General features: G+C 41.9%; 1 protein-coding gene across 2 annotated transcripts; it reads left to right on the top strand.

Annotated features, from left to right (window-relative positions):
• Positions 1-7,225: 7,225 nt before the first annotated feature.
• Positions 7,226-14,125, top strand: MED7 (mediator complex subunit 7). 2 transcript variants are annotated; one of them, XM_010987248.3, is made up of 2 exons: positions 7,226-7,299; positions 13,024-14,125. In XM_010987248.3, exon 2 carries the CDS (start codon positions 13,041-13,043, stop codon positions 13,740-13,742), a length of 702 nt encoding a protein of 233 aa, XP_010985550.1. In that variant the 5' UTR covers positions 7,226-7,299; positions 13,024-13,040; the 3' UTR covers positions 13,743-14,125. The 2 variants fall into 2 exon arrangements, with proteins under 2 accessions (XP_010985550.1, XP_010985551.1); XM_010987249.3 differs by lacking the exon at positions 7,226-7,299 and adding an exon at positions 7,327-7,696.
• Positions 14,126-14,726: the final 601 nt, after the last annotated feature.

The raw sequence follows: 14,726 nt of genomic DNA, 5'->3' as shown, positions 1-14,726 counted from the left end.
AGTCTGGGAGTCGACCACCTCGTCTTGCAATTCTTTGTTCATTCTCCTCTGTGACAACAGTGTCTACCAGGACGGAAGTTGGGTTTCCAGTAAAACTTAGGGACTTTCTTTGCAGAGCAAATGTATGTGGTAGAGGTGGAGGAGGTGAGAAACAAGGTGTGTGCTCTGGGAGGAGTGGTGGCTTGGGAGCATGAGGGGAAGCCCTTCTCAGTTGCTCTGGTGGGCGGCTGGAAAATTCCCCCTTGGGGTTTCCGATACACGAAGACCAATAGATTCTGAGGATCAACGTGTCCTTGGAGTTGACTCTTGAAGCAGTGGGTCCAAGGAGAAGGAGAGCAAGGGGCATGTTCTCTAAGACCTGAGAGCGGTTTGGGGGACGCCTACTGGAAATGTGAGAGATTATGGTGTAGAGGAGAGAGATGAAGGGAAACTCTTTCCAATGCCTTTGACTCAGAGCCCCACATTTACACTTTGCCAGAGGCTGAGTCATTTTAGCTACCAACGGCTTCATCTCATGATTCTGGAGACCTTGACTTTACCTTTGTCCTTCTTGTTTTATTTTATACTTTCCCACTCCCACACCCTACAGGGCTGCTTTAACTCAAACCTAGTTTGTCCACTATGCAGGGTGTTAGCTGAGCAGACCCACGATTTACACAAATGCCACCAAAATAAAGTGGAGGTGGGGACTTGCCCACCACAACGTGCCCCACCTGGCACTTTCTCTGCATTTCCTTTTCTATCTTGACAGTTCATCAAGAGACACATGCAGAGATACCTACGTATTTCAGAGCCACAGCATCTTCCTCCAGAGGGAGATATCAATTAGGGCATCAAGTCAATACCCCTTATCAGATAAAGGCCAATATTTTGGACACAGTATTCATCACCATGGTAGCAATTCTGCTGCTGCCAGTGCAATGAGGCAGTGGATGGTTGATTACTAACTCACCAGCACCCTGAACTTCACACGTACACACAAAAGATGAGAAAGAGATTTTTTTTTTTTTTTTGCCTATAGCAAAGGAAAGTCATTCACCGAATTGTTACGATCAAGTGGAGTCTTTCAGACAAAAGAAAGATGCCTCAAAATACCGAAGGCAGGGTCGTGCCTGGCAGGGTGAGCCTGACACGAGCGATGCTGGGGAACACAGCCGGGGCTGCGCTGGGAAAGGCTTTGAGGTTCACATGAGGGATTTTGACTTCTGACTTCAGAGTGATGGAAAGCCACTAAGATGTCTTCAGTAGGGGAAACGGCTTGACCAAATGTGCACCTTGTGGAGGGCACTGTGGTTTCTGTGAAAATAAGTATTTGGCTAAGGCATTCTTAATATGTGACTGTATGTCACTTCCTGTCTTTCGCCGGAGAATCTATAAAATGAGGAGATTGGAGGGGATGTTTTGGAAGACACCTTTCTACTGGAAATATCCATATGGGGTGGACATTCCTTCAATGGGGGACTTGTGGCCTCAGCTGCTGGGAGTGATGCCCACAGACGGCCTGCAGCTGGCAGTGAGTTTAGAAATTGCCTCGGCGCCTCACCCGCTTCATTACTCCTCCCAGGGTGCACAGGGAGAACTGACTGATGTGGCGTGTGACCACGTTGTAGCCCAACACAGACCCACTCTAAAGGGTCACTGTAGTTCAAGAGCTCCCTGTGGGGTCTGCATCGCGGCTCAACTTCTCCCTCTGTGCGCTCCTGCTTCTGTCCCTTCCCTTCCAGAGGTGCTGGTCCTAAGAGCATCCTTGTCACAAAACTCTAGCTCAAAATCTGCTTATTGGGAAACACAGCCTGTGATACTGTGTTAGTGCCATGTCCTGTGGTTCCCCGTCCTGACTCCACCAACCCTGTGAAAAGAGTTGGTGATAGCCAGGAAGGCTATTATGTACTGTGTATGGTTTTGAATTTAAACATATTTGGAAATGAAGTACATTTCCTTATTGCAAAATTGGGTCTATTTTAGACATTTTAGAACATGTGGGTGTGAAAAAGAGGGAAAATATCCCATTGATTGCCGTGATCAATGTCAAAGCTTAAGGAAACTTACGAGACCATATGATTCAGTGGCTTCCAAACTTTTGATACAGTTTGACCTTTAAAAAATGTTCTATATGAAATAAATCTTAAATATAACCCAATAAGCAAAGAGATGAAGGTGGAAGTGATCTGGATGAAAGTTGGGACAGGCTGCGCAGCCTAAAGCCCCATCAGATCGGCTCCCCTTGGCCTCAGTGGGCACCTGGAAAGCGCTTCGGTGACTTAGAGGCTACTGATTTTGCCTGAGATTCTCGTTTCACTCAGACAAGACACGGCTTGCCCAAGGTTACCCATCACACTAAACTCTGGTCTCTTGACTCTCAGGCCAGAGCTTTCCCCACTGTGCTCCACTCGGACTGAATTGAAGGGTTCCTCAGCGCAGGTTAACACATGCTGGAGGACAAAATTGGGACTCAACTGTCAGAGCTGGAGGAAGATAACAAGGAGACAAGGGAAAGCAGATGCAGAAGGAAGACAGCCAAATCCTGTGCGCGTCACAAAGACTGGAGTCTGCAGGCAGCGTGTGAGCCCGTAGGGATCGGAACACATGGGATCTGCCTCTTGTCCTCTGGAGGCCCCAGGTTCTAAGATAGGTTCATTCTGGATGAAGTGAAGCAGGTGGAACCAAGTGGGTCAAGGCTTTCTGAGATAAACGCAGAGAAGCAGCATCTGGGCTTGCAATGGGTTGGACCACTGTCACTGCAGCCCTTAGGACAGTAGCTGGCATTTAGCAGATGAGCAATAAAAAATGGATGAATGAACAAGTGCATTAGAAAATGAATGCATCATTAAACTCTTAAAAACCTGTATAAGAGTATATCGCCCCTCCCTCCATGTGTTCAGGAAAATAATCTCAGTCTTTGAATGACAAAGCTCCCTGGAAGGGCCTCTTCTCTTTAAATAGCATACGTGAACTGCAGATCCTGGCTTTATTTGTGTTTTTTTCTTTCTTTTTTTTGGGGGGGTGGTGGTGGTGGTGGTAATTAGTTTTATTTATTTATTTATGTTTAGAGGAAGTACTGGGGATTGAACCCAGGACCTCATGCATGCTAAACGTGTGCTCTACCACTTGAACTATACCCTCCCCCAACTTTATTTCTAATTGTAATGTTTTGTCCCTCGTGGATTTTTTTTTTGCCTTAATTGTTGCCTTTAAACTATTGCATAAAAATATTATTTATCTTGATTACTGAGTTCTTCCTCCTCCTCCTTAATTTTGCATGTGAGACAAGTGCCTCACGTACCTTACCTTGGTCCCAGCCCCAATGTGAAGTGATACCCAAAGCAGGCAGCGCGTATGTGTGCACACTTGCCATGCAGGAAAGGGCGTTTTCCTTCTTTCTTTTGCTTTTGTTCAATACTCATCTTTCAACAAAAATATATTCAGCACTGGCTGTGTGTGAGGCCCGTGCTGGGAGCTGTCAGAGCTGATGCCCAGATAAGTTAGGAACTTAGCTGTAGCCACAGAAATAAAGCAGGTGCATAATGACAACTTAAAGTACAGAAGTGCTGTAAGTGTAAAGCAGAGGCTACGAGTGGGTGTAGAGGTCATTTTTATTTGGGTGAACTTGAAGAAACTTTCCGGAGAATGTCACATTGGAGATGGACTTTAAAAGGGTTGGATACAACCCAGATCCTTTTGGGAGTGTGTGGAAAATAAATCAAGCAACCAATAAAATGGATTTTGTGATGATTCAAAAACAAGTACGATAATGCCCAGCTACCTTTTCTTTGATGACATTCCACGTAACAAAGTAAATATAGACTTTAATCACAGTAACAGGTACAGCAGATAATTTAAAAGGGCTTACCTGCCTTTCTGTAGGATGCTAAATCCTTTTAAAGTTCTTCAGCCTGCAGGAGATAACTGACATCGTTTCTCAGGGGGACCTCGTATGTGGGACACGAATCTGTTACAAAACGACTGTAAACTCAGGGTTACTGCTGCCCCCTGGTGCTACAGAGCGGTGTAGCAAGCCAAGCAAACTGGACATCCTCCTGACCAATCTGTAGCCCACACGAGTGGGTTGTTGAGATTGTTTAGTGATAAGGTCATTAGCACCATGAAACAACAGCATCAGCGAAAGTGATGATTGGGAGTGGAAACCAAATAGCAGACTGCAGAGAATGACGCATTTGCGATGACTCTCACCCAAAGCGCTTTGTTTTAACAATATATATGAGCTCATAAACATCATACGACAGGAGAGAGCAGGAGCTGGAGATGGACAATCTGATTTGCTTCCTTTTTTTTCTGTCTGGGCTTATTAATAAGCAGAGACACAGTGTAACTGACTAATAAGAGTTCAGAGATTATTATTTATGAACCTGTCTACCAATGACAAATGGAGTGAGACCCACAAAATCAATAGATTAAATGTGCTGGAACATTTGGACTCCTACATGCTGGGCAGAAAATCTTTATGACCTTGCATTAGGCAAAGATTTATTGGATAGGACACAAAAAGTATGAGCCATAAAATAAAACAATTGATAAATAGGACTTCATCGAAACTAAAAACTTCTGCTCTTTGAAAGACACTGTTAAGAAAATGAAAAGATGAGCCACAGATTGGGAGAAAATAAATACAAATAACAAAACACATATCTGACAAGGAACTTTCATCCTGTGTGTGTGTGTGTGTGGTGTGTGCTCTTAAAACTCAATAGTAAGAAAACAAGCCAGTTAAAAAATATGCAAAAAATTTGAACAGACAGGTCACCAAAGAAAACATATATATGGCAAATAAGTACACAAAATATACTCGATGCTAGGGAAATGCAAATTAAAACCACCATATAGCTACTAGAATCTCAAAAAGGAAAAGACCAAGTGCAGAGGAGGATGGAGAGCAATTGCAACTCTTCCAGTTTGCTGGTGGAAATGAAAAGTGATAGTCTCCTTAGAAAACTGCCTGACACTTTCTTATATAGTTAAACATGTAACTGCTGTAACACCTTGCCATCCATTCCTGTGTGGTTACTCAGAAGACATGAAAACACTATGTCCATGTGTATGTGAATGTTCATAGGATTGAGAATAACCCAAATGTCCATCAACTGATGAATGAATAAATGAATTATGGTACATCCACACAATGCAATACTACTTCCCTGTGGAAAGGAACAGATTATTAATACATGCAGCAACACTGATGGACCTCAACAGTTTTATGCTAAGTGAGAGAAGCCAGACACAAAAGTCTACATACTGCAAGATTCCACTTACATGACATTTTGGAAAAGGCAGAAGCATATGAACAGAAATCAGATCTGTGGTTACCAGGGGCTGGGAGTGAAGGAGGGGACTGAATACTAAGGAGGCACAAAAGGAATTGCTTGGGGATGATGCAAACATTCTATGTCTTAATTCTGGTGGTAGTGGTTATAGGACAGCATGTGTTAAGCAAAACTCAATTGAACTGTTCACTTGAAGTTAATTTTACTGTATGTAAATTATACCTCAATAAACCTAACCTTAAAAAAATCAACAGGATGGAAAAAAAGTGAATATTTCTGTCTGCCACTTAGGATCAAATGATAAAAATTATATTCTTTATCATATTCCAAGCTCTTAAAACAGTAAGATGCTAGTTACCATGTACCCTGCCTGTTACTGCCTCCTTATCTCCTTGTACCCTCCCTTTGTTTATTAGTCACGGAGCACATAGTCTCCCTTCCTGTCTCTAACTTAGGAGGATCATGGCAGCCTCTGGCTCTTTATCTGCTGTCTCCAAGATATTTGCACAGTTGATGCCTTCTTATCACTCATGTCTTAGCGCCCAAGTTATCTCCTAGCAGAGGCTACCCTGGTCACCTTCTATAAGGTAGCTACCTGCCATTCTGTTGGATAAGGAGGTCTGAGTCAAAGGAGAGAGTGTTGCCAGATCCTGGGTATCACCTGGATATTATGACCTGGATGACATCCTAGTAAGAACTGAGAACTGAGTCCCAGCACAATTCAAATGATCAAATGGGCTGGATGCTGCTGAGAGTAGAGTAAAATGAGGACTAAGCATGCCCATTGGAGGTCAAAGCGTAGGTCACACCAGTCTCAGTGAAGGGAGAAAAGCCTGATTGGGGTATGCTCAAAAGTGAAGAGGTTTCTTCAGGAAATAAACTGATGTCAGGGGGAAATTGAGATGGGGGAAGGAACCTATAGATTAAAAGGTGATTAGAAGATACACCAGCCAGTCACACAGGGGTGAACTTTATTGGATCCTCAGACAATTGGTATCCAAATATGACTTGATTTTGATGATATTAAATAATTATTAATTGATTATTTTATTATTTGATTTTTAAATGAGACAATGGTTCTGTGGTTATGTGGGGGGAAAAAGAGGAGTCCTTATCTTTTAAAAATGCAAGCTGGACTGAAACAATGTCTATGGGTAGATAATTGTTAAAGTCGGGTGATGAATTCACTGTTCTCTCTACTTTTGTATATGTTTGGAACTCTCCAATAGTAAGTTTCAAAAAACGAAATCAAAGAATCTTATTTTAAAGAGGTAAAGTTGAGAGCTTTCATCAGAATAACAACCTTATCTTTTTATGTGCAACATGCTCTTGTAAGATTCTCACAAGTTTAGAAATGTGATACTTCTTATAAAAATAACCTCCAAAAGAAACCGTTAAGTTTGATTTGAAAAAAAAAAAACTTGTTAATTTTTCGCCTGGAAGTAGAATAGAATCTGAATTCCTAAATAAAAATAAAAGTGAATGGATGCTAAGTAATGCAAACTAATAATATATTATTGATTCCCAATCATGTTCATAAATATTTCCAGATTTCAAAGTACATAACCAGCATATAAAATCCAGTCTGATTTTTTTAAATGTTATTTTTACAGTGGCTAACAGTCGATATCATTTTTTTTAAACATCTGCTTCTCTGTATTTTCTAACGTTTATGTAAGGCATGTGGATGCCTTAATTTTAACCGTTAAAAAATTTTTTTAATTTTAAAAAAAAGGAATGCAGCTACCAGCTGCTACTTTTATTGACGGAAAGTACAAAGAGACCCTCCGCCACTCCAAACCCGACGGCCACCGTCGAACTGCGGGGAGAAAGAGGCGGATATGCGCAGGCGCAATACCTAGCCATCAATCTGAGGCGGGACTTGAGCCTCGGGTAAAGGACAGCTCTTTCAGCCAATCAAGGGACAGTATCAGTGGTTTCTTCCTGGAGGTGGAGGCCGGAAGTTAGATTTCGGCTGCGGCAGCGAAGGCGGCTACCGGTGTAAAACCCCTGAGCTGAGGTGAGTGGGCGGCGACGGCTTAGGGCTCCGTTCCGCTCGCAATTCTCCTTCCGGACCCCGCGGCTTTCTCGGGGCGGGATGGGAATAAGGGGAGGCCTGGCGTCGAGTGCTCTCGCCCGCCTTCCTCCCCGGCGTCCCTCAGAGAGCGCGGCCTCCTCGCCGCTCGCGGAGCCCCCAGGTGGGCCGCCCGGCGGAAGGTGCCCTGCGCGCGGCGGCGCGGGGCTTCCTCCGAGTGGGGCAGCCGAGCCCCGCAGGAGGTCGGGAGACCTCTGTTCCAGCCCCGCGCCGTCGGGTTGCTAAGCGGTGTGGCCTCGGCGAGTCATTCGGCCTCTCCGGACTTTGGCATGTGGGATGTGCAGCCCCGCTCTTTCTCCTCGGGGAGCAGCCCTGAAGTCAGGTGAATTAACGGGAGGCGGGGAAGGAGGTAGATGCCACGCCCCATTCACAGTAGACAAGATGAGTCAGACGTCTCGGGATGGGACTCTGGAATTCCTTTCTTTGTTTCTTTTTCTTTTCTTTTCTTTTTTAAATTAAATCCTGCAGAACGGAACAAACAGTAGAAGATCGATCTTGAGTCTAGTAAGCAGCAAAGATGCTTGGCGCTGGTTTTACTGAAAACCTCCTTCGTCTTTGACAAATTCAGTCTAGAGAAGTGATAGAGAAATAAACATGATTTCTGCAATATGTCCTTTCCCTTTTGTACTGATAGACGCTTCATAGTTCATTGATTTCGGAAAGCTTGTACTGCGCAGTTACGAGGACCAAGGGTCAGAATTCCTGCTGTGCCATTTACTACCCTGTCGATCTGGTTGCAAACACTTCCCCCCGGTGAGACTTGGGAATCCTCTACTCTTAAATGAAACTGATAATAGTGCATAACTCATAGGATTGTTATGAAGATTAACTAAGAGGGGTTATAAACAAGTGGTACCAGTCACTTAGTTGGCCTTCGGGAAATGACAGCTTAAGTAGAGGAATACACATGGTGCTGAGAAACACAAAACAGGACTTTAATCTTAAAAGGCTTGAGTAGGGTGAAACCTGGGTTAAAATTTATTTAGAAGTACCAGATCATGCTGATTCTATGATTTTTGGTAATTGTGTGGTTATAAGAGAACGTTCTTGTTTGAGGGATACCCATTAAAGCACTTGGGGATAAAAAGATGAGAGACCAATAAGGCAAATGAGGGAAAATGTTAACATTTGGAGAATCTGGGTAAAGAACATGGAATATTCTTTGTACCATTCATACAACTTTTCTGTAAGTTTGAATTTATGTTTGAAAGTTTAAAAAAGTTGATTAAAACTCTTTGCAACTGTGGTAAATGTATTGTAAATAAATGAAATGGTGCACAGAGTTTATAACGCTCCATCCTGTGCACTTTAACACCTTTTTTCCTAATGGCTGTATTATATGGATGTATTTTAACCAGCCCTCGAATTGATGAAGTTATGGATTATTTCCAGCTTTTCCTATTCTTTTCAAACAGTGCTGCATTAAACATCCTTACACACATTGTTGTGTGCTTGTACCAATATTTTTATAGGATAAATTTCTAGAAATAGAATTTTGGGGTCAAAGAATATCAGCATTTAAATTTTTGAATCTGTCACATTAAATTCCAAATAAATATATTTGTTTCTTTTCCTAAAAGTTGTGTATGAGAATTCCTAGTATTGTCTTGGTGTTACCAGGCTACCGCCTGAGAGTGTTATGTGGTGGTTGTGATGGTGGCTTCTTTGAGAGCCGAGGTGAGTGGATGCTGTCCACCCTAGAAGGCTTCCTGCAGGGTCCGAATAGCTAAGAGCCTGCTTCTAAAATTGGGGTGACCATTCTGATTTAGGGACTGCCACACTGAAGATTTTCTAATATTTGTTGAGTGATGGAATGTTTGAAATCTTGATAGTCTGGTAGATGAAAAGTCCTTTTTAAAATTTACTTTTAACAGTGTATAATTTGAATGTTTCCCTGCCTTTATCCAGCATTTGCATTTTCATCGTCATCTTTTGCCTATTTTTCTGTTAATTTTTTAAAATGCAAGGCTTTTTAAGAAACTCATTCTGGGGGAGGGTAATAATAACTCAGTGGGAGAGCTCATGCTTAGCCTGCATGAGGTCCTGGGTTCAGTCCCCATTACCACCATTAAAAAACAAACAAACAAAAATCCTCGTTGAATGGAACTTTATTGAGATTCTGGCACCTTCTAGACATTGTTTGAAATGCTGGAGGTAGAGTTGTGAACAAGACAGGAAATTTCATAAGTCATAGTACTTTTCTAATGGGGATGGAGTCAGAAAATATGTTTTTTAAAAATCAAAATAAAATTTCTAGTATTTGCCCTTTGTTAGCTTGCAAACATTCTTCCAGGAAAATTGAGTTGTCTTTTAACTTTGCTTCTGATATATTTTTCTGTATGGAATTTCTAGATTTATTTTTGGCAATCAGATCTGTTGGTCTTTTGTAGTACCCTTAAAATGTGTAGTTAGTTATTTCTTGTCTGTTTTCCTTGATTGTGTGCCACATGAGGATGGATGCAGTATTTCTTGTTTATCCTTAAAAGATAGTGTAGTGTTTGAGATCTTTAGACTCTGGCTTCTTTCTTTCCTCTGTGACTTCATGCAAGTGGCTCAGGCTTTCTCAGCCACAGTGGTCTCTAAAATGGAAAGAGAACCTTTATTTTCTCAGATTTCTCACAACCATGAGAAAAGTAGAACCGTGTCTGTCATGTAATATGCACTCACATGGTATCTATCATCATAGTCATCATGCCTGGATACTCATTGTTACATATTAGAAAAACGGTAAATATTTGAAGGAGTGAATACACATTAAGGATGTTTGTACCTGCTTCCAAATTCCCATTGATTTAGAGCCCTCTTAAAGTGAATGGAGCCATCAACAAATGTTTGAAACTTACATGGACAGTTGTGGACATGGTGAGAACTATGGTAGTCACAGTCTTTCCCCTCTTGGAGCTTACAGTCTGGTTGAGGGGACAAATCAGATACTGGTACAAAGCATAAAGGAGGGGAGGCAGCATCTGCTTTTGATGAATAATCAGAGAAGTTGTATCTTCAGAGGTGAGATTTTAAGCTGGTGCTTGAAGCAGGAAGAAAAGCATATGGGAAGACCCAAAGGCAGGAAAGGTTGGTGTAAAGAATTGTGTAAGAATACTAGAAGACAATATTGCTAGGTTATGAGGGAGAAGAAAGTAGTGAAAACAAACAGATCCCTGGGGAGACCATCGTATTCCAGGTAAGAGGGAATGGTGTCTTGGTTAGAACTGGTGAATTTGAGATTGTAAAGGTTTGGAATCAACAGGACTTGATAAATTTGGCAGTGATAGTGTGGAGAAGAGGTCAATAAAAATGGAGGATTAAGATAACCTTTAGGTTTCTGGCTTGAAACGCTAGGTGGATAATGGGGACATTTTATTGAGACAGGGGAGATTCAAACTGAGAGGAACTGGTTTAGAGTGTGTATATATAGTAGATGGAATAAAAGAACTCCTTTTTTTTTTTTTTTTTTTTTTAAGTTTAAATGCCCTATGAGACATCCAGAAGGAGCCCAGAAGCAGTCTGGCCTGGGATGTAAAGTCAAGTCAAGAGAAGGACAAATACTGTACGGTCTCACTTAAATGTGGATCCAAGAATAATACAATTGAATCTATATAAAAAACAAACAGGCACATAGAAAACAAATTTACAGTTACCAAAGGGGAGAGGGAGGGAGGGGCAAAATGGGAATATGGGATTAACACATACAAACTACTACACATAAAATAGATAAGCAACAAGAATTTACTGTATAGCACAGGGAATTATATTCAATATCTTGTAGTAACCTATAATGGAATACTGTCTGAAAAAAAAACTGAATCACTTTGCTATACACTGGAAACTAACACAATATTGTAAATCAGCTATACTTCAATTAAAAAAAAAAGTCAGGAGTCATAAACATAGACCAGGTTTCTCCACTTTGCACAATATATTGACATTTGAGGCTGGTTAATTTTTTGTGGTGGAGGAGCAGTCCTGTGCCTTGTATGTTTACAGCATTCCCAGCCTCAACTCATTAGAAGCCAGTAGAGCCACCCACTCCCAGACTGTGACAACTAAAAAACATCTCCAGACCTTGCCATATGTCTTCTGGTGGGCAGAATTGCCCCTGGTTGAGAACCACTGACAGAAATGGTATTCAGAGCTATGGAATTGACTGAGATCACCCAAGGGAGAACATAAAACAGAGGTCTAAAACTAGTGGCCAGCAGACCACAAAGATTGTTGCAGATAAGTTCTTTTTGACCTTGACATTTAGTGGAATTGATTACCAGTATTTTTTAAAATTGAGAGATTTCACATAAAAATCTGAATTTTTGCCCTATCTTGAAAAATCAGGAAACTGAGAAACAGTGACTCTTCATTCCCTCATGAATGCTAGAGGCTGTGGGCTGAGACCTGGCGTGCGTGTGTGGGCTCAGTTCACCCTGATCCCTGCCCCACGGTGCGTCACTCTTCATGTTGCCTGCATTTTCCCATTGGCATTTGAGTTTGTGATTCCCTAAATTAGGGCAGTCCTCTGAGCGATGCCACCATTAAAATTTGGGTAGAGAAGGGGGTGCACTGAAGGAGACGGAGTGGCCAGTGAGGTAGGAGGAAAACAAATGTAGGATCACAGAGGCTGAGGGAGTAGGAGTGTGCTGAAAAGGAAGAAAATGCTGGTGAGAGATAAAGATCATCTTAGAAAAATGTCGGTTGGATTTAGTGCTGTGGTGATTGTGGATGACCTTGATGAGCAGTTTTTGTGGAGGTGGGAGGTTGAAGCCAGGCTGGATAGTGACAAAAGTGGATATGCAGAAGGCTAGTAGAGCACTGTGTTGTGGGCTGGTGCAGTTACAGTAACTCAGGGTGTGCCCGTGGCCACTACCTCAGTGACTCACGGCAGCATCCTGGTCCACTGCTGTGGCTTGGTGGAAACTCAGAGCTGTCCCACAGCTGTCCTTTGTACCTCACAAATTGCAAGTATAAAACTGCCTCTAGTATGTTACTTGTCATCTCTGAGATTCAATGTGTTATATCTTGAAAGTCTAGTAAGATCAGTCTAAATGAGCACTTGGATTCTTCTCATTTGTGATGTACCTAAGTTGAAAATGGATTAAATAGAGGTGGTTGTGGCTGTTGAAGATTACACTTGGGTTTGAAATTTCTGTAGTAGATGTGGAAAAGTTAATGTGCCTATAAAAATTGTAGCATATATTACAGGAAAAAAGGGTATAGAATTGGATCATTTTATCAGAGAAGCTTAAATGGTGAGAGGTGTCTGGAATATAGCAATGTTAATTTTGTCAAAGTGTTTCTTAGCGTTATAAGGAGATCAATCTATAATATAAAACAGAAGTGATTGTAACATGAGATGGGGTGACAGCATGTGTAGTTTGACTGCAGAGAGGAGTAGAGAAATGGAGCATAATTAGTGAGGGGTATGGAATCCAGAAGATTTCCTTTCTAGGTGAAAATACAGTTGACCCCTGAACAGCTGGGAAGTGAGGGGCGCCTGCCCTCGGTGCAGTTGGAAATCTCAGTGTAACTTATAATTGGCCCTTCGTGCCTGCAGTTCCTTCATATTTGCAGTTCTGCATCTGAGGATTCAATCAACCGTAGTCACCAAGGCGACAGGTTTGTTTTGTAGCTCTGCTCTAAATCTTTGGTCTATTTCTTTAGATTCTTGATCTTCCACAATGGGTGAGCCACAGCAAGTCAGTGCCCTTCCGCCACCTCCGATGCAGTACATCAAGGAGTATACAGATGAAAATATTCAGGAAGGCCTAGCTCCCAAGCCTCCACCTCCAATAAAGGACAGTTACATGATGTTCGGCAACCAGTTCCAATGCGACGATCTTATCATCCGTCCTTTAGAAAGTCAGGGTATCGAACGACTTCATCCTATGCAGTTTGATCACAAGAAAGAACTGAGAAAACTCAATATGTCTATCCTTATTAATTTCTTAGATCTCTTAGATATCTTGATAAGGAGCCCTGGGAGTATAAAACGAGAAGAGAAGCTAGAAGATCTTAAGCTGCTTTTTGTACACGTGCATCATCTCATAAATGAATATCGACCCCACCAAGCAAGAGAGACCTTGAGAGTCATGATGGAGGTACAGAAACGTCAACGCCTTGAAACAGCCGAAAGGTTTCAGAAGCATCTGGAACGAGTCATCGAGATGATTCAGAATTGCTTGGCTTCTTTGCCTGATGACTTGCCCCATTCGGAAGCAGGGATGAGAGTAAAATCTGAACCAATGGATGCTGATGATAGCAACAATTGTACTGGACAGAATGAACAACAAAGAGAAAATTCAGGATCTAGGAGAGACCAGATTATAGAGAAAGATGCTGCCTTGTGTGTCCTAATTGATGAAATGAATGAAAGACCATGAAGGATGTTTCTTTTTCTTCTCGCTTTTTTTTCCTTTAGTAAATAGCGTATATATTAGTTAATTCACTCTTAAGAGATTCCTAAGAGAAATATAACTAGAAGTCATACAAACAGCTTGACTCTCCAGCATTATCAGTTATGAGACGTCACAGGCAATAATTTCAGCTTTTGGCAGGTTTAGGCAAATGAGTATGCCAGCATTAAGAGTCGTCACCTAAAAAGCAAGTGTTCACTACCCTTGTGTGGAACATTCCTGTGTTTGGAGTTGCCGTAAACTTTGAAGATATCCTCAGTAACAGCAAGCTTTCATCCTCGAAAAGTAGAATTGTCGTTTGCTTTAAGAATGGTAGATAATAAAGGATATCAAACTGTGTACATGTGAAATTATGATCTTTAGATTTATTTCACTTAAAAATCTGCTGAATCGAAAAAAATACTGTAACGTGTTAAAAGTAAACATGTTAAACCATACAGACTTAAAAAACAGCAATTTTATTTTTCCTGTTGACTGTTCCTGTTAACGCTCTGTCTCAGCCTCTTGTCCCTTGGTGTGTCCTGTGACTTTTTTCCAGTTCCTAAGAAGTCCTTTGACCACTCTTAGTTACAGACAATGATGTTAACTCAAAGGTCTATGTAATTACCTGTACATTTCCTAAACTCAGACTTGCTTAAGGCCAGAAGCCTGCGGTGGGAAGGGGCTTTGTGGCAGACTGCAGGATGTCCACTGGAGATTCCTGCTCCCCTGAGATCGGCTGCCCTGCCAGGGACTGCATTTCCCCATCCCCCTTGCCTCTCTGTGAGGCCATGTGACTGAGTTCTCAGCAGTGGAATATGGTGTAAAAATCCTGGCCTGCCCCGTAAAAATGTCTTATGTCGCCCTCCATTCTCTTCTCATCTGCTGATTTGATGGTCACACCCGGGAAAACTTCAGAAGCCACTTGAAGATGGCAAAAGTTCAGTCAGTTCTGGTCCTTGAATGACTGAA

Source organism: Camelus dromedarius, chromosome 3, assembly GCF_036321535.1.
Source record: "Camelus dromedarius isolate mCamDro1 chromosome 3, mCamDro1.pat, whole genome shotgun sequence".
Classification (NCBI taxonomy): Eukaryota; Metazoa; Chordata; class Mammalia; order Artiodactyla; family Camelidae; genus Camelus; species Camelus dromedarius.
The sequence above is the reverse complement of the archived record's forward strand: the minus strand, read 5'-3'. Positions and strand labels throughout refer to the sequence as shown.

Bases quoted from the DNA above. Each gene is read 5' to 3' on its own strand.
- MED7 (XM_010987248.3), top strand. From the start codon at position 13,041: ATGGGTGAGCCACAGCAAGTCAGTGCCCTTCCGCCACCTCCGATGCAG.